Source organism: Pavona decussata, unplaced genomic scaffold (assembly GCF_977016875.1).
Source record: "Pavona decussata unplaced genomic scaffold, jaPavDecu1.1 SCAFFOLD_165, whole genome shotgun sequence".
In the NCBI taxonomy this organism is placed as follows: Eukaryota; Metazoa; Cnidaria; class Anthozoa; order Scleractinia; family Agariciidae; genus Pavona; species Pavona decussata.
Genome location: NW_028145576.1, coordinates 360,705 through 379,549, shown reverse-complemented (window position 1 = coordinate 379,549; position 18,845 = coordinate 360,705). Strand labels below are relative to the sequence as shown.

The 18,845-nt window shown below is 36.9% G+C and overlaps 1 protein-coding gene across 1 annotated transcript in view; it reads right to left on the bottom strand.

Moving 5' to 3' along the window:
• LOC146464328 (uncharacterized) overlaps nucleotides 1-17,201 on the bottom strand; it is an 89,921-nt gene extending 72,720 nt beyond the window's left edge. Inside the window, exons 1-6 of the mRNA XM_085129933.1 lie at nucleotides 17,066-17,201; nucleotides 9,565-9,827; nucleotides 8,791-8,905; nucleotides 6,157-6,285; nucleotides 3,234-3,317; nucleotides 108-740 (exon numbers count right to left, since the gene is read on the bottom strand). Coding sequence (XP_084986059.1) covers nucleotides 108-740; nucleotides 3,234-3,317; nucleotides 6,157-6,285; nucleotides 8,791-8,905; nucleotides 9,565-9,827; nucleotides 17,066-17,138 — 1,297 coding nt within the window. The 5' untranslated portion in view covers nucleotides 17,139-17,201. The remainder of the gene's footprint in view (nucleotides 1-107; nucleotides 741-3,233; nucleotides 3,318-6,156; nucleotides 6,286-8,790; nucleotides 8,906-9,564; nucleotides 9,828-17,065) is intronic.
• Between the last annotated feature and the right edge of the window lie 1,644 nt (nucleotides 17,202-18,845).

Below are 18,845 nucleotides of genomic sequence, written 5' to 3'. Positions count from 1 at the left end.
CTTTACGGCCAACCGATTAAAAATGTCACAATACACATTGTGTTAACACACCAAGTAAGCCTTTTCTTATCCCGTTTTGTCATTTGAGCAAAAAATGACATTCTTACCTGGACGATTAATGTGCTCTTTTATGGCCTTAATTTGTTCCTGAGTCAAGGCTAGCTTGAACACCTGCATCTGGGTAATCCTGCCTTTGAAGTAACTGTCAGACTGCTTCCTCACTCCCATTGTGACGTTGTCCTGAGTCCCGAGGTCGAAATTTGTTCCAATGTTTAGGTTCTTTTTTTCGACTCCATCGACCCACAACTTGGCCTCGCCAGACGAGCGGTCGTAGGACGCGCCAACAAAAGTCCAGCCAGGACTGAGTTTGGACCTCTGAAGGCGGACCGTTTCCGAGTGATTTCGATTTCTAAAATGGGCAAAGAATTTCCCATTGTGTATCCGTATCACTACCCCATATTTACCTCTTGTCCAGTAAGTGAAGATAGGTCCATCTTGGTTATCGTAGTACAACCAGCATAACACCGTCATTGAGTAACGCACATCTAAAGGTCCTCCAGGGAGGTTGGAAAACTTGATGGAGCTATTAAATGTTCCTTTAAACTCATAGGAGCCGTTAGCGTTACCGTCAGGACCTGGAGCAAGACTAACCCAACTTGGAATGCCTCGGGCTACTCGATTGTTGACCTCCTCGGTTCCGAACGAGCCATTCAGAGGAAAAAATGCAACTGGATCTGGAACTTTTCAGTAAAAAAAAAAAAAAAATGACTGTAAGCGGGTTAAGAACGATTTTCCAGCTGATCTTAAGCCTCAAAAGGACTACAGTATTTCAGGTGACAAGGTACTTGTCGACAACCTGTGAGAAAGTCATAATCGTTGGCAAAAATATTACGCTTTACTGGATGATAAATTCCACTCAGGTTTTTGAAATGCCAATGTCATCAACAACGGTCCTTGTCAGGATTACACTCACTCAGACAATCATAACTTGCCGACTTAAGATATTAAGTTTTGGCTCAAATCATTTAAATGGTACATTTGAAATCTCACCAAACACAATGCTGAGATTGCGGAAGGAAAAGAAATTGTAATTACAGTAGAAGAAGTAAAAATCAGCATTAATTCGCTCCGACGAAGGGATAACGTCCGAAACGTCAGCAATCGAATCTCAGTGCTGTGGCCAGAATACATTATCAACTCTGTTGATAAAACCAATCATTCTGAGTTTTTCCACTGTTCACCAACGCAGTAACACAGTTTCTTTAGAACCAACCCCTCTTACTTTGATGGTGCACTGGTTTAAGTTTAAATTAGCTAATTCATTCAGATTTAATGCTTACGTTTTTGTAATTTTGGTATATTAAATTTCGAATGCTGTACGTAGTGTGTGGCCTGATCCCAAGCTATTAAGGCAATGAAGTCTAGTTGTGCAATAAAACCGGAAGTACAGTCGAGTCCACTTAAGTCACCGGAAGTCTAGTCATAAGATGAAACCGGGAGTGTAAACAATACTTTGAGGAGGGTTGGAAAGTTGTCCGATGGCGTCCATCGGATCCATGGGAAACACATCGATTCCGACGGAATCTCCGGAAGTCTAGTGGTGTCATGAGCCAAAACAAGCACACTGCATCTGTAACATAACTCCTTCTTTAAGCCCTAAGCCGAGACTTGAACGCTTGATATGTAATACAACTAGTTCTTAAAACCGGGAGTCGATAGAAGCACGCTACACATGTAACATAACTCGTTCTTTAAGCCCTAAGTCGAGACTAGCACGCTACGCATGTAACATCACTTGTTCTTAAAACCTTGAGTCGAAACAGGCACGCTACACATGTAATCAAGAGAGAATACAAGTTTAAATCAGCAGCAAACTAACAGCGATTTAACTTTAGGTTAGGCAATTAATTGTTCTCCTCCGCTGTGAAGCTTCCTACCGCTTGAAAATCCGCGAAAATAGATCGATAAAAATAGCAAACGGTGGATCCAAAGAAGGAACTTACGGAGTAATTTCTTTCTGAATTTGACCTACTCCTTCCTCCCATCAAAAGGACACTGTTATGCTAGGTTACTATTCGTTGCAAGAAAAGGTTGCGAGGTGAAAGCTCTTGGTCGTCATGACTGATTTCAGTTTCTCAGCCAAACAAATATCAATGCGATGCAAGGTTTGGCACACATAATCTATTGCTGTTTCTCTAAGAGACACGAAACATAACCTTTAGGAATTTCCTTTCTAGCTGCAGCACTTAATTTCAATGTATTTTTTGTAGAAACAAGTTGGCTTAAAGAGTCGCACTACAAAGAACCTCAAAGAACTCGTTGTTTTTGGAAAAAAAAAAAGAAACCAACAAAACGTAGAACTGGCGTGCTCAGCTAATGAGGAGCGAGTATTTTCGCCGCTTAGCCTATCAGGAGTATAAAGTAATCTTTCTCTCCGTGAAAGGAAAATTAAGAAAAAAATGCCCTCCGTTACAACAAATCAGCATTCAGTAATTTTGCCCTCTGTATTACGTTGTTGTGGTTATTGTTGATGGGCAGTTTGCTGCACATGCACTAAAAATATACACTTTTTATTGTTGAAAACCGCCCTATGACCTGTCCTTTTCAAATTGTTCATTTCAACATCAGGGACTTCAAGTAATATAGCAAACACAGCAAAACCTGGCACGGATTTCTCTTCAAAAAGCGTGAGTTTGAAAAGCTATTCGATTATTTTTACGGCCTTAGAACTGCAGAGGTGTCAGTGTAGTCGCCGATTACTCGAGAACTGTCATTTCGGGTCGGATTTGCGGTCTTGGGTGTCGTAAAAAATTCCAGGATGTTTGATCACCAATAGACAAAATCACTCCGTAAAGGTCGATTTATTATTTACTTGACAACGCTCTTACAGATTTGTTTCTAATTTCACCTACAAGTTGTCTAGATTGAATAGTTTAAATCCCTAAAGTTTCGTCATAAAGTGGCTGAGTACATTTCGAGATAATCGACAATGTTTAAAATGAGAGGCTATGCACTATCGTTGCTATGGTAACAGTTGTTGCTTGGTAACTGATGAGAACATTAACTTTGATCATATGTTGAAATGATGATGTAGTATGAAGGAGAACGAAGTTTATATTCTATCCGAGATTGTAATTTCAAAATTTCCACCCTAAGTCTAGAAAAACTGCTACGAGGCTCCTTAAGTCACCGGAAGTCTAGTTGTAAGACGAAACCGGAAGTGTAAACAATACCTCTGCAAGTGAATGATCCTTCAGTATTAATGCAAGCGGCTCTGGTCCTGCAGTTGTGTGTTTCTTCTTCACACTCGTTAATATCTGAAATAGGTTTAATGAGAAATGACTCCGTGATGGAAAGATGTAATGGCCTGAGCATCACCATCAGTTGAGGCCTTCTCCGTTTACACTTGTTTACATTCACAGAAAGTCTTAATATAAGATGACTTGAATTATTGAATCTATCTGCTACCTTTAAACAAATGTAAACATAATAAAGTAAAGCAATAAAAGATTACTGGTTATATAACTACTGGAACATTAAAACAAACAAACAAACAAACAAACAAACAAACAAGCCAATGATCAAAAGAAAACGAGAAAAGGAAAACAATATAACCTTAATTGACATACAAGCTCAGGCATACACATAAAAGAGGGAAATGTCAGTAGAGATTTCTTATCTGCAACGTTTTTTACGGAGACTTCTTATTAGAACTTTCAATTTCAGTAGTTGTTAAGCTCTGTTTGTATGTCTGTTTCACATATTTCATGTGAAAAGGAAAATAATAATAATAATAATAATAATAATAATAGTAATAGTAATAGTAATAGTAATAGTATTAATAATAATGAATAATAATAATAATAATAATAATAATAATAATAATAATAATAATAATAATAATAATAATATTGGGTTACACAGGCAGTTTTGCGATCCCTTGGTGTTGACACACACTGCGTCCTGGTTGCAATTATGGATGCATCCTCCATATGCACATATAGAAGTTAAAGCCTGAACCAAAAAGCATAGTCCTTAAGTGATTCATGATTCATTCCTAACCTGTACAGTTTTTTCCGTCTCCTGTGAATCCAGCTTTGCACATGCAATTGATTCCTCCTTTGGTGTTGTTACACGCGGTATCATTACTGCAGTCGTGTGTTCCTGTCACGCATTCATCTATATCTGAAATGAGGCAAAATGGATAACGCTTGCTCTCAGATAGTTAAAAAGTGAACTGTCTTGCAAATCATCGAATAGAGATGTTAAAATGGAAAATGCTAGCCAGGCTGTATCAGAGAGTTAGGTCTAGTAACTGGGCAAGTGGGCAAGTCAAAATATTACCGGTAATGCCAAGACCGGTAATATTTGCGCGTTACCAAATGGAAACTGGTTTTGACTTGTACTCCATTTAAGTAATGGCTGTTTTAAACAATAAGAGAAACAAAGCCCGGTCATGTTCACCTGTACAGGTGTATCCGTCGCCAGTATACCCTTGCTTGCACGTGCAGTTAAATGATCCTTGGGTGTTGTTACATAAGCCATACTTGCTACAGTTGTGTGTTCCTGACGCGCACTCGTTAATATCTGCAGTAATAAAGGGGAACAAAAAACGAAGATAAATGAAAACCAATGGAAAAGAAACCTAGTGGACCATCAGTGTGGAAAATGAAATAATTTAAATCTTAATTTTTTGATCGTTGTTAGAAATTGCTTTTTGTTAAGATTTGTGAGTGTTTTGGTCTTGATTTAGTTAACGTATTTGCCGTAAACATTAACTTTAAAAGCAATAGAAGCAACGAGACTTTCATTTATGAGATCTTCAGGAGTAGCCATCTGCACGACGGAACTGTTTTGCGCGTTTAGCGTGTTAGTTTTATTAACGTCAGAAAAGTAAGGAAACGGTTAGAAAGAAAGAATTGAGATAGAAGCTGCTAAACAGGCAATCAAATAATTAAAAATGACAATTTCACTTCCACGCGTGGCAAATTATTTAATATTTGCTAGTATTTCCACAACGAGTCGAGTATGTTGGATTTATAGAAGAAATCAACTAGATGATTGAGAAGATTTGGATTGCACTGTGTAATCATATCCGCGTATAGTCTTCTACCAGAGTGTCAGAGCGACTAGAACGTTTTTACGAAGACTTTCTCTTAATCAGTCCACATATGAACTTGGACACAAAATTGATCTAGTCATTACTCGTCCTGCATGAAATTACATTGTCTGCGGTTAACCGTGACTGATCATTTATCAGTTATCACTACCCTAAGAACAGCTATACCAGCTTCCACAACGAAAGAAGCACCTTTTAAGGAAAACTAAATAAATAGATATACACCTATTTTTCACCGACCTTGCAGCTACTGAACTGTGCCAAAACATCTTCGGGAGTTGAATGAAATTTTAAATTGTTCCAATAATATCTTGGCTTAGCAACCATTCACAATAAGAAGGAACTTCTCAAAGAAACACTACTACTATGAGACCACGTGTGCCTTGATATAGTGACGACATTCTGGCAGCAAAATGAATGAGAAGAAAAGCAGTTGTGTGTTTCTTCTTCACACTCGTTAATATCTGAAATGGGTTTAATGGGAAATGACTCCGGGATGTGAAGATATAATGGCCTGAGCATCACCATCAGTTGAGACCTCCGGTGTATACTTGTTTACATTTACAGAAAGTGTTAATACAACATTAGTTGAATTATTGAATCTATCCGCTACCTTTAAACAAATAACAGAATCGAATAAAGCAATAAAAGATTACTGGTTATATAACTACTGGAACGTTAAAACAAACAAACAAACAAGCCAAAGAAGACAAAAAAAGGAAAACAATATAACCTTAAATGACATACAAGCTCAGGCATACACATAACAGAGGGACATGTCAGTAGCGATTTCTTATCTGCAACGTTTTTACGGAGACTTCTTATTAGAACTTTCAATTTCAGTAGCTGTTAAGCTCTGTTTGTATGTCTGTTTCACATACTTCATGTGAAAAGATAAATAATAATAATAATAATAATAATAATAATAATAATAATAATAATAATAATAATAATAATAATAATAATAATGAGGGTCTAATCACAGCTAGAAGGGCAGCTACCTAACGCGTTATGGATTATGGACAGGTCAATTTCACCTGTGCAATTGAAGCCGTCTCCAGTGTACCCTAGGTGACACTTGCAGAAGTACGATCCATTGGTGTTGATACACTCTGCGTCGAGGCTGCAATTATGGATGCATCTTCCATACGCACATTCGTTAACGTCTATAAGAAAAATATTGGACACAGATTATAGTTACACGAAAACCTCAAGCCAAAAGTGAACAGCCATAATCTTAGCAGCTAGTTCGGATGTACCAAATAATTATTCAACACATTGTAACACTGCCAAAATATGGTCATGGTGAACTTAATATACGTTGTCCGATCATAATTATCCTGCGATATACGTAATTTCGTGTATCGGGAAGAAAAATGGCAGAACACTTTCAAAAAGCAATGACCTAACAAGTACAACTAATTTATTATAATGCTGTTTCATAAAACACAAAGAGGCATGCAACCAATTTTGCTGCCAAGATTTGTAATGGTTAGTGCAAAGACTTTTACTGATCGATACCTTTTTGTTTATGAACTGGCAAATTACAGTTTAGCAAAAAAATTTTTTGCTAGACTTTTGTATTGTTCCATATTCTAGCAAAGGCTCGGAAATAACAAACAGTATTTTCTTAGATTGGTTCTCGTAACAATTAAACAGAGTACTTGACTCGTCTTGAGGAGATGGAGAAAACCAACTAAGAAAACAGAGCTGACAAAGTCCCTCGAGCAATTTTATCTCTCTGGTAGACAAAAGGATTGAAGTAGTAAAAAGCAAGAACTCTCAGAAGCCTTAAAGCTGGCTGAAAAAACCCGTTTAGTATCATAACAGATCCAGAGTTCTTGAAAGCAACAAGGCACAAGATGCGTTTGTCAAAACACCAATGAAAGATAGAGAATTGCTTGCGCAGTTAAAACAAACTATCAAACTGTCCGAATCCATTATACCCAAGAGATATATAAACTAATTTTTAACTTTATATGGGCGTGGAAGCCTCCTCCTAAGCCTCAAAAGTGTCACCATAATTGAGGAAAAGAAAAACGGCGGCTTAAAAGCGTTTGATTTCCAAATCATGGAAAAAGCTCTCAGAATTGCTTGGATCAACAGCATTCAAGACGACTCACATGCTTCCTGGAAAATAATCCCCAATCACCACGTACACAAATACGGAAGCTTATCCTTCCTAACAAAGTGCAATTACGCAACAAACACACTTGATCTCAAAAATCTTGCCACTGTCTATAAAAACATTTAAGACTATTGGTGCGAGTTTAGAAAGTCTTCAGGCTACGGTATCACAACACACCTTAAAAATGAAGTACTATGGAATAACTGTAACATCCTCGTAGATAATAAACCTCTGTTCTACCAAAATTGGTTCGACACCGGGATTACCAAAATAGGTGATTTACTAAACCACCAAGGTGTTTTTTGGATTTGAATGAATTTGGACAAAAATTCCAAATGAATGTACCTTTTACAAAATATTATTGTCTTGTAAATGCAATCCCAAAACCTTGGAAAGTAAGACTCACAAACCCTGCTCCGACTACCAAACTCAGTGCCTCTCTCAACGACTCCTGTTTTCTAAAAGACGTTTTCAATCCCCGTACTGTTGAGAGCAAGATTCTTCGTCACGGATTTACAGAAAAGGTCTATCTCATGTCATTTACAGTCACCAAGGAGGTGAAAATAATGTTTCAATACAAAGTGATTCATAATGTTCTTACAACCCGTACCACACTTTATCGTGATGATTTAATGGAGGATGCTACTTGTAACTTATGTTATGCCACGGAGAAAACTTTGACCCACTTACTGATAAATTGTGTTACCTTAGCCGAGATTTGTACCTCGTTCCAAAACGTTTGGTACAAAAAAAACAAGCGAAATAATAAATTATCTGGAAGCCACATACTTTACGGCTGGTTCGACGGGACAAAACATTGGCAGGTACTTAACTATTGCTTATATATTAATTGCAAAATATAGCTTTTTTCTGCACAAGCCTTCGTGGAGATGAATTAAATTTTCAAAACTTTCTTCTGCTTATCCAAGGAAAACTTGAAATTCTCAAAGAGATCGCGACTGAAAATAATTGCCTGTCTAGTTACTATCGCAAATGGGCTTGTCTCGTTTAATTGTGCACACTTCGATGTTTTGAAAAAAAAAAAGATGCTTTAAAATGTAACTCTTTTGTAATCAAAAAGTATTGTTAGATTTCTAAGCATAGTGTTTTAAGTATTTTTGGATGTAACTTGTGATTATTCATAAGCAGTCATAGCATTACTTTGTATGTAGTGTAGATATTGTATGTATAGTTAATAAGTATCGTCAACAGTGTAAGTATGGTAATTATTGTAAGTAGTGTAAAACTGAGTTATGTAAGACAGCTAAAAAATTGTTTATTCAAAAAAAGTAATAAATTTGCAGTTAACGACGAAATTTGTTTGCGTCTTTAGCGTGTTAGTTTGATCCACGTCAGAAAAATTAAGAGAATGGTTAGAAAAAGGAATCGAGATAGAAGCTGCTAAAAAAGCAATCAAATCGTAAGAATAACATTTCACTTCCATGCTTGTAAAATTATCCAATATTTAATACTATTTTGCACAAGGAAGCTGTTGGATTTGTAGACGAACAATACTAGATGATTGAGGAAATTTGCTCCTTACCTTGTTTGCAGTGTGCAAACATAAATCCAGGCGGACACAAACACCGGTATCCTTTATCTGTGAATCCAGATTGACAGGTACCACCGTTATGGCAAGGGGCACTATCACAAGCACTCTACAAAATAATAAAAATAAAGTATGAATGGGAATATTAACAGAGATGAACAATACTCTTTGCTCGATAAAAAATTGTAATGAGCAAATATTTAGGAGGAGCACTACTTTACGCTTAGTATTCGCTTAGGATAAAATTTTCAAAGGCAAAAAAGAAGAAAAGGAATGAGAAGAGGAAACCGGTTATAACAAGTTTGTTCGGAGAAGACACACCTTGTCACCCAGGTGATGGAGTTATCAAGGACACCACCTATCTCATGAACATTGCCTACAAAATTTTATTGAGTTGATTCATAAATATTCAGCTAGCAATAGTCCGCACTTTAAGATAAACAATAAAAGTAAGGTTTGAATCTCATTGTCACTGTTTTTTTACTGCAGCATAGAGAGGTGACTATGCAATTAAACACCATCACTTGACGTTGAGAAAGGGGGTGCAGGCAGAGACCACCATCTATTCTGTGGTTCGGTGGGTCCTGGTCGGGTATAGTAGTGTTGACCACTTCCCTAAGACAAACTACGAAAGCCTGGAAAGTAACAAGCGGAAAAGAAAGAAGAAGAAGAAGAAGAAGAAGAAGAAGAAGAAGAAGAAGAAGAAGAAGAAGAAGAAGAAGAAGAACAACAACAACAACAACAACAACAACAACAACAAGAACTTACGTCTGCCCCACGGTATAAGTAGCCATCTGTGTGTACAAAATCCACATCATGTCCTCGATGAGTGGCGTTATTCAAGTCACATCTGTATGTTCCCTTGGCACTTGCTGTATTGTGAAAATTAATACTGACGCAGTTGGGTTCATGGTAACAACGCAGTTCACAAGCACTCATATCTCGGACTCTGACAGTGGTTATGTTGTGATTCTCCAGACGCTTGTTAGCAAAGAAGTAAAACGAAGGGAAGGCTAGTTCACGACATTCACCTGAAAGATTCCAATTAAATTGAAACTAATTAGACAAAAAGTGAAAAGTGTGATTTCTCTTGGAAGTATCTAGATGAAAAAAAAAAAGGTTGTCCTCACAGTGGTTGGACGTTTTCAAAAAGCCTACCTGTTGAAATACTTGCCCAGTCAAACCAAACGAGAGATGTGTTATAAAACTACAGCTTAAATAGGTAATTGTTGGAATGTCATGCTTTGTTTGACAGGATTCTTTCACGTTTCTCTTAAGGTGTCGGGATAAGTATACCTACCTTACCGGAAATTATATCCCAGTTACATGCACAAATTAAGAGCGGCGGTCAGAAAATATCAAGCATTTGGTGGCAGAACTCGTGAAATCAATTTCGCTCATTTTTCTGGCTACAAAAAGCCCATAAGTAGAGAACAAATGAGACGCCTTTAGTTTTCTTTAGGAGCGCTTAACGTTCTAGAAAACTGAGATAAACAAATTTAACCCGCGAGGATCCCGAAAATACCCGCACGGCAGTGTGAAATTAATATTCTGAACTGACTCTTCCGTCTGGAAAGAAAGGAGATCCATTGTATTGTTATACTCGGTATTGACAGAGGAAGCACCGCACGTTTATAGCAGAGTTTGAACAGGACTTAACCATTATTAATTAAAGCAAACAGAGCTTAGGAAAATGTCCCTTTTCTAAACAGGAAAAATCCTGCAAAAACGGATAAATTTTAAAGATGGTTTTCGATATGTGGTATAAGGCCGATTTTTCTTAAACTTTGCCTTTTAAGTAATGTAACGTTGTTCTTGATAATGTATTAAAATCACCCTGGGTTTTGAATTAAACACTTCACACGACCGTTTTGAAGTCACCGTAATTCGTTTAAAATTCCGACAACGGCTAAATAAACAACCGTTGTTGCGTTACCGTGGCAATGAACAGACTAATTTTACATATATCAAAAAAGCGTAATGAAAACGCATTTCTTTTAATCTTTTCATCTTTTTTAATTACAATAAGGAAAAGTCCGGTTTTGGAACCGATTTTTCTCTTTTGCGCTGTGAGATTTTTGCTTATAAAACCATATCTAGTAAGGACCAGTAAGCGTCTCGATGTCCATTTCTAGAGTTCGCTCAGGTGTCAGATTGCCAATGAAACTGCATCAAAAGGAAATCTGTGGGGTTGAAGTTCTCCCCTATGGCTATGGTAAAATGCTCGCCGAAATAAAAATTGGAGACCGGTCAAACTTTCCTATTCTGTTTTTAATTCGCTAAATAGTTAGGGTTGCGTTTTACAAATTCCGAAATCAACAATAATCAGTGAATGTTAAATATCACGCATTGGTGTTTACTAAAGTAAATTGAATTAGTAAAGTAAAAGTAAGATAAATCCAATTACGGAAACTTGAAAATTTGTCACTTTAAATTTGGTTTGATATTCTTGTGTTGTCATGGAAGCATGGAGGTGTTCTTTTAGCTCCTTGGTCGTAGGTCCTTGCTCTTACGACCCCAGAGACAGGAGCAGATCAACTGAAGTAAACTAGTGCAAAAGGAACATCGCCGGTCACAAGTCTTCCTTGTCAATAGCCGATGTAGAAACCGAAATTGAACTTATTCTGACAAGAATGTGTATCTCCTTCACCACGAATGTTTATCTCCTTCACTTTTCGGAATTGACGATTTGTCTTCGACACCGTTCGTCTCTGGGCATTGGCTGGCGTCGAGGTCAGTTCAAATAAGTGTCAAATTTCTCCGCCGGTATCGAGCCATGACAGCCAGGCGCAAAAAGTTGCAAAACTAGAACGAGGACTTGGAAAAAATTCGTGGCATTTGCTATGGAAGAAACTAGGACTATTTATTCCAGTTGGTCCAGGTATGCATTTACATCATTTCCATTATCTTTTATGTATAGTAAACTGAAAAAACATTCGGTCTTTTCCAGCACAAAATATTAGTATTCAGATGTATTTTCAGTTCATCAGATGCGGAGAAAGCCGTTAATTAGATTACACGTGAAGTTTTCAGTGCTATTTATTTATTATTTTTATTTTTCTGTGCTTGGAACCCTAGTTCTAGTGCTACTGACTGTGGTGGACAACTTTTTGTTCACTACCTTGTAAAAAGGTCCTTTTCTTGAGCAAAGTAAGACATCATAGTTAGAGCTTTTCAGGCTTGTGTAACGTCCACGCTAAGACTTATTTTCCTTATTAAAGGAAAGTATTGAAAAATTTTCAATTGACGGAAAAGAAGCCTGATCCCAGCTCTAAAAACTGAGTGTGATGTTTGCGTCTTCGCCACGCCCTAAAGAGGCCTAATGCTAGGAGTTTTAGGTCTGCATGCACCGTCCTTTAATCTTTAGAACAAGGGAAGCAGCTTAGGATGGTCTAAGTGAAATGAAGAGGCTGAAATTAAAAAAAAAATAAGGTTATGTATCTAATTAAGCCACCCCCACCCCCCTTCCCCCTCTATCTTAGGAAGAAGTAAATTTTCGCTCTACACTTCAATCAGTGAGTGTAGGTTTTTAAGTCTGTTCCTCCGGTGTATCTTTCGCATTGACGGTTTTTGTTGCTGGTCGATACGAAAAAGAAACTTCAAAAAAAAGAACTACGGGTATTAGTCATTTGCGCAAAAGTTGTCACAAAGAGTTCGTTATTCTAGATAAGCAGCTGGTAAACGCTTCCGTAACAAGGGGAGGGGCAGGGGAGCTCGAGCCCTGACCCCCCCCCCCCCCGAATTTTAAGAAGTATAAAAAAAAACAATGTGTCAAAAAATAAATAATTAAAAAACAGTAATAATGTACAACAATCAATCTTAAATTCTGACGCTGCAAGTGCCTTCTCACAACCTTTAATAAATTGTTTATTACCTGACAGTTTCCTCCGCTAACATTTGGCTTTTATACAACAGCAGCAAAGGCAGTCCTTCCTTATGAATCGGAAATAAGAACCAAAATCCTCATGACCGATTTGTGTTAGTTAGTAGGGAGTTAAAGATAAGATGACGGTGATGGTAGCGAATTCGAAAACATCATAAAGAGAATTCGCGTTCTTTTAAACTTCATCGCGATAATTCCAGCTCCCACCTTTTTTTTTTTTTTTAATTTTGGGCGAATCTTCCTGCGGACGGATTCTTACTGCCTGATTCCAAGTTCACTGGAAAAATAGAAAGGGAAATTTGTCGTCGTCTTTTTACGTCCTCCTTCAAACGTGAACAAGTTAGGCAATTTCACGTAGTAGTCCGTACAGTGACGGCAAAGGGTCGAAAAGAAATGTACCACAAAGTGTGATGCAAGTGCAAAGTTATTGTTTTGCTTACTATATCTGCTCTTTTTTTGATGTTCCCAACTTGCTTCCCCCCCCCCCCCCCCCAATCCCAGTTGTTTTAGCCTGACTACGGGCCTGTTAAAGCAATTCTTCCCGTCCCCCACCCCTTCCCTAGTGCCTGCTGCCATATCTCAGTGACGATCTAACTAATTTGCATATTTGCTGTCACTCAACATTGTTAGACATGTCTGAATCTTTCCGATTTCTTCTCTTCCCGTCGATAATGGATAAAAGGAAGCGAGGGGAAAACAGAAATCTTTCTGATAAAGCAAGATAGGAGCATTATTGAAGGCCTTGAAGCTGCAATTGGCAGTTTGCCCGTCGCATCGGGTTATTTGCACGGGCAGTTATTTGATTCCGCCAAACGATGTCGTGGTCGAAATTAGCCAACTTTAACGACCTTTTGTGAAACTCTCAATGGAGAACCCAGCCTGATATTAAGGTACGAAGTACATCAAGGCAATTGTTACTGAAAGCCAAAGTGTGAGAATATTTCGAGTTATACCACATACTAAAACGTGTGCTTGACCTTTGGCACCACATTACAGAGTTCGCCAGCTGTAAAAATATGTCGCAGGTTTTAAATTGTTTAAATTTGCCAGATAACATTAGAACCACAAATTCATCGGTTATCATATCAGAAAGAGATTGTCTTTCGATATAAGGAATCCCGATTGTCGTACGCTTCTTCTAAAACAAACGCCGAGACAATTAAAAGTAGTGATTTTCCGGTTTTAAATTCAATCAATTTTCAGGTCACAAGGCTGCGATCGATTTTCCTGATTTTCTCAAAACGCAAATGTTTCTGGCCAATTTAAGCCACACCATGATTCTTACTTTAGTAAAACCTTATTATGGACAAAAGATGAAAGAAATCGACTCTGCTAAGTTTCGCCAGAAAATTCAGATTTTGCTTGATTTTTCCTGACCGCCGCTCTTAAGCAGCAACAACAACAACAACAAAAAAAAATTAAAACAAAAAAATTAAAACAAAACAAAACAAAAAAATACAAAATCCAATCCCAAATGCTGTATTTCAAATTGTTTTACAGCCTTTTAAAAAACAAATTTGCATTAACTAACACCACACCGTCGGGTCTGTTTGGATTCTTTAGATGAGATTGGTTTTCCGATAATGCTAGCCTGCCTTATTTTGCACTTTAAAACAACATATGCCTCTGTTAACATGTGTAAACCAAAGGAGACTAGTTCTCCAGTGTAAATTTGGGATGGCATTTTGGCCAAAAAACGTTACCTTTTTTCAATCTAACTCCGATCGATCTAAGATGATTAAGTCCCTCCGAAAAGATATTTCACTGAAACAAACCGTTGTGTGCCCCTGTTGTTATGTAAACTAACGTTACTATTTCTAGCAAAAATATCGCAACAGTGTTTGACAATCATGTTTGCAGCTTTACTGTAAGCATAGATGACATTGGTAGTTTGGGTTGGTAGATAAAATTTTGGCGAGAAAATGTTTCTTTAATTTTTTAAAATTTGTATCTTTGTGGGTGTACAGTTATTATTAAAATCTGGATAAGTGAAAAATGCAATTCCATAGATGACTGGCTTAGCAGCTGTGGGATAACAGGAATTATAATATCACCGAAAAAATAGCGGTCATTAAATCGCCTTCGTCAACATTTCCTTGGCTACTCTATTGTGCACGTAACAATTATTTTATTCGCGCTTGTTGGATATAGAGTGATTATATCAATTTCGTCGGGCATTGCGGGCTTTTTTTGCGGTCTAAAATGGAGAATTTAGCGGCTTAAATTTACTTTAGCCTTCTTCTCTAACCCAATCAGAAAGAAGAAAATAACATTGCCAGCCAATCAGAACTGGAAAACTGTTCGCGCCGTTTTCTTGCTTGTTTGACTGGCAGCGCGGCCATCTGCAAAGAAAAAGTTTTGAGCTTCAAATTGGCTCAAAAACCTAACGAAGAAGCAAATTCTCAGGCGTCTTTGCTAGATGTAGAGAACTTATAGAAACTCGTGGGGGATGATGGAAATAAAGCCTGTAGTAGCTCCATTGTAGACGGAGAGGTGAATGTAATTTGCCTTCGTCGAGCGAAACCCGCTCATTTTAGCAAGTTGCGCAATTAATTTTAAAACTTGTAATTTACTATTTCTTCCTTGTTTACGAAATGATGTAATTTTAATTTTGAAAAATTAGAAGCAAAGATTCTTTTGGCAGATTTAGTGATGTTCAGCCAAAGTCTTAAGCTTATGTGACAATAAAAGCTTTGATTTGGACAATAAAATAAACGCCGACGCTACACCGGCAGCGTTCCAGATATCGCTTATTGTATTGTCTTTCATTCCTTTCCTGAATGCCCTCTCAAATTATTATAAAACTCATTCTAAAATAAGCCTGATTCGGGTAAAAAACATACTTACGCCCGCCAGCTATTGTTATGTTATATGATTATAAATAACTCGGCGCTACGTCGCGGCATCGGGTTAAATACCAAGCCGCTAAATCCGACGAACTATAATATGATGAACATTTTTTAACATAACAAATGGCGACAAGAATGGTGCGACAGAATTTAAAACATACGAAAAAAAAAAAAAAACTGAGTGGTAGCTTATCGTTGTTATCTACCTAAGTCTACTTTGCAATTCCACTATTTTAATTTACTTTTATAAATAAAGGTTCAAAGCGAAACCGGCATGAACGAAAAATAACTAAGGAATATGAGGTCATGTTTTCCATTTTTCATACCTGTCAAGGTATGAAAGTGAGATGGACTATCAAAGTCAGGAGGTTTGAGGTATTTGTGTCTTTGGAGTGCAAAACAATAAGAACCTAACAAAAATGTTTCGTTTTCTTGAAATCCAGCTGCAAAGTCCTCGGTGTAAATTTTTACTGAGCTTGGCTTTTAATTGAAGTCTACATCGTCGAGAGACAAGAAATTGCCTCAGTAATAAAGCATGCCAGGCTCGTTTTTACGATAGTGTCAACCTAAAAAAAATAGAGTTTGGTAATACAAAAAAGCAATAAACAAAATGTTGGTAGTATTGGCAAAATACTGGTAATATTGGTAAAATGTAGTCACAGGAAGTTAATTGTCAAGGAGACGACCAAATAAGCAATTACCTGTCGTGGAGTTTTTTCCACATGTCAACAGAACTACTCAATATTTTGGAAAATATTTTTAACCTGTTCGTATTTGAACGAAATTTAGGTTAACTGAAGGAATTTGCCAACTTAACATTTCTTACAATCACGATAAAGGTATTTAAAATAAGGAGGCACTATCGGCGATACTGGCGTCCCTTTAATTAGCTGTTTCCTTTTCAATATAAAACTGAAATCATGCTTACGCAATTTAGGTTAACAGCAGGAATTTGGCAACCCGACATTTCTAACAATCACAATGAAGGTATTTGAAGATAGGATGAACTATCACTATAATTTGCTGTTCCCTTTTCAATCATGCATTTGTGATGAAAAGATATATCCAACTGGTAAAATATTGCGTGAGTTTTATAACAGCTAATAATCTCAACAACCAGTCTGGTAAAAGGTGAAGCTGAAATATAAAACAAACCTTTTCTACTAACTCAGATTTGAAATCATGACATAAAAACGTGCTATACAATTCTGGATAATTACGAATTCTGTTTTTGAGCTATATCGATTTGAACAGAATATTGGATAAAAATCGAGTATATTATGGGAACTCGTAAACTGAAATATTTTGCGACTCCTTACTTTACAAAGGAAAAAAAATAAGGAATGAATTTTGAAGCGTGATTTATTTTAAACCATGAAGGCTCTGCTATATGACAAAAAGTTGGCGGTTTCTTCTCTCAAATACGCAACGTACTGGTGCCAATTTTATCAATTCGTAAAATATTTCAGAAAAAAGGCAGAAGCTGAAAGAAAAAAAAAGACTCAACTGCCAAACGATTTGAGAAAATGAAACTTACCATCCAAGCAGGCGGAAACAACTCTCAATGATAAGACCGTTAGAAAAACGTAAAGCTGGGGCTTGGAATCCATGATTTTCTTTTGTTTCTATCGAAGCTGCACCGACAACTCGTCGGCTACAAATATTGATTTTTGAAAGGAAGCGCAAACAGATAGCTTGTCGATAGCAACTTATTGTTCTCAGCACCAGTAGAGTTTTAGCGTAGGTTTATTTGAACCTCGCACCTGTCATTTTAAGCTAATGAAAATGCAATCAGTTGGCATCTAGAAAGTTCCCTCGTCAGTTGAAAACAGGAACTTGTCATTAGCTAACTTAACGAAGCTATTTAAAGATGTTTGTTTGGATTTTAGAAGGAAGACAACTATGTCTGTTTTCGACTTTCTTTTGGCAAAAAAAAGTTAAGAGAAAAAGAAGAAATGTTAGAAAGGGAAGGAAAAACGGAAAGACACTCTTCTTCATTACCATTTGAAACACTGTATTCGCGTCATCACTTTATGGCTTTTATTGTTAACTAAAGTTGTTGATTAATTGAAGCCTGCAATTTGAAAACAACCATGGCGAATTTTGTAATTTTAAAGCATGCTCGTTTGTCTATACAATAGAGCTTAGAAATTAGTTATTTGGGTCAAAACAAAATTTGTCAAATTAAAACGACAAAACAAACGTGTACTTGACGTGAAAGTTTTTTCACCTGTTAAAGGACTCCTCAGTTTTTTGGTAGATACATTTATATAGATAATGAATACAGCGTTTCTCGTTTCTCATCAGAATGAAATGTAAGTTTACCGCATGAAAACTAAACATTTGTTATTTACACAGTAAAGGTATCTACAGAACACACCATGCATTATCTTAGATCTTTGTGCTACATTAATTAGCTGTTTGTGAGTTTTAATTTAACGTTAGAAAAATATGAGTCCTAAGGTTGGAATCCATGATTCCGCTTTCTATCGTGGTTGCTATGACAACTCGTCGACTACAAACGTTGATCGTTAAAAAGAGAATGCCACTGGATAGATAGCTCGTGTGTAGAAACTAATGTATTAAGCGTCAATAGAAGCATTCCTTTCAATCAGTTAAGGAGATGCATATGGGAAGGTGATAAGTTCAAACGAAGACAGGAACTTGTCATTTGTTAATTTAAACTGTTTGTGTCGTACAAAGGCGACGGCTGTGGCTTTTTCTGAATTTTGTGTATAAAGAAATTAAAAAAAAAAAAAACGAAGAAAGACTGTAAAGAGAACGAATAAGGGAAAGGCGTTCGAAGTTTATCACAATTTGAAAATATTAAGCTATCCTCGAATCGCCATTTTATTACAGTCAGTTTTATGTTTGAAATACAATACTGTCAGATAGATCCCTTTTAATTATAAGTACCTGCTGGTTATTGTTTATAAATGGTAATTAAAAAAAATACAATGCTGCCTAGAGACACCCGAATTTATCTTCTCTTTGGCTTGTTTAACCCGTTGCCAAGCTTAATGTTCTTTAGATAGTTTAAAATATCTTAAACGCCAATTCTTATATTCTGTACAAGACTAAGCAATTCAAGTCAACAAGTCTTGTAACGTTTTTATTAAGAATTAACAGTTTTTCAAGGTACTCTTTTAGAAATGTGGCGGATTTCACCGACATGCTAACACGAATAAAATTATAAAAATATTTCAGACAATCTTTGGAAAGTTTTCAACGGTCATGATGAGCTTAACTCAACTCAGGACTGTGGGTCCCCGCTGCTTAGGTATTTTTTTTGGTCTAAATCTCAGTAGGAGTTGTAA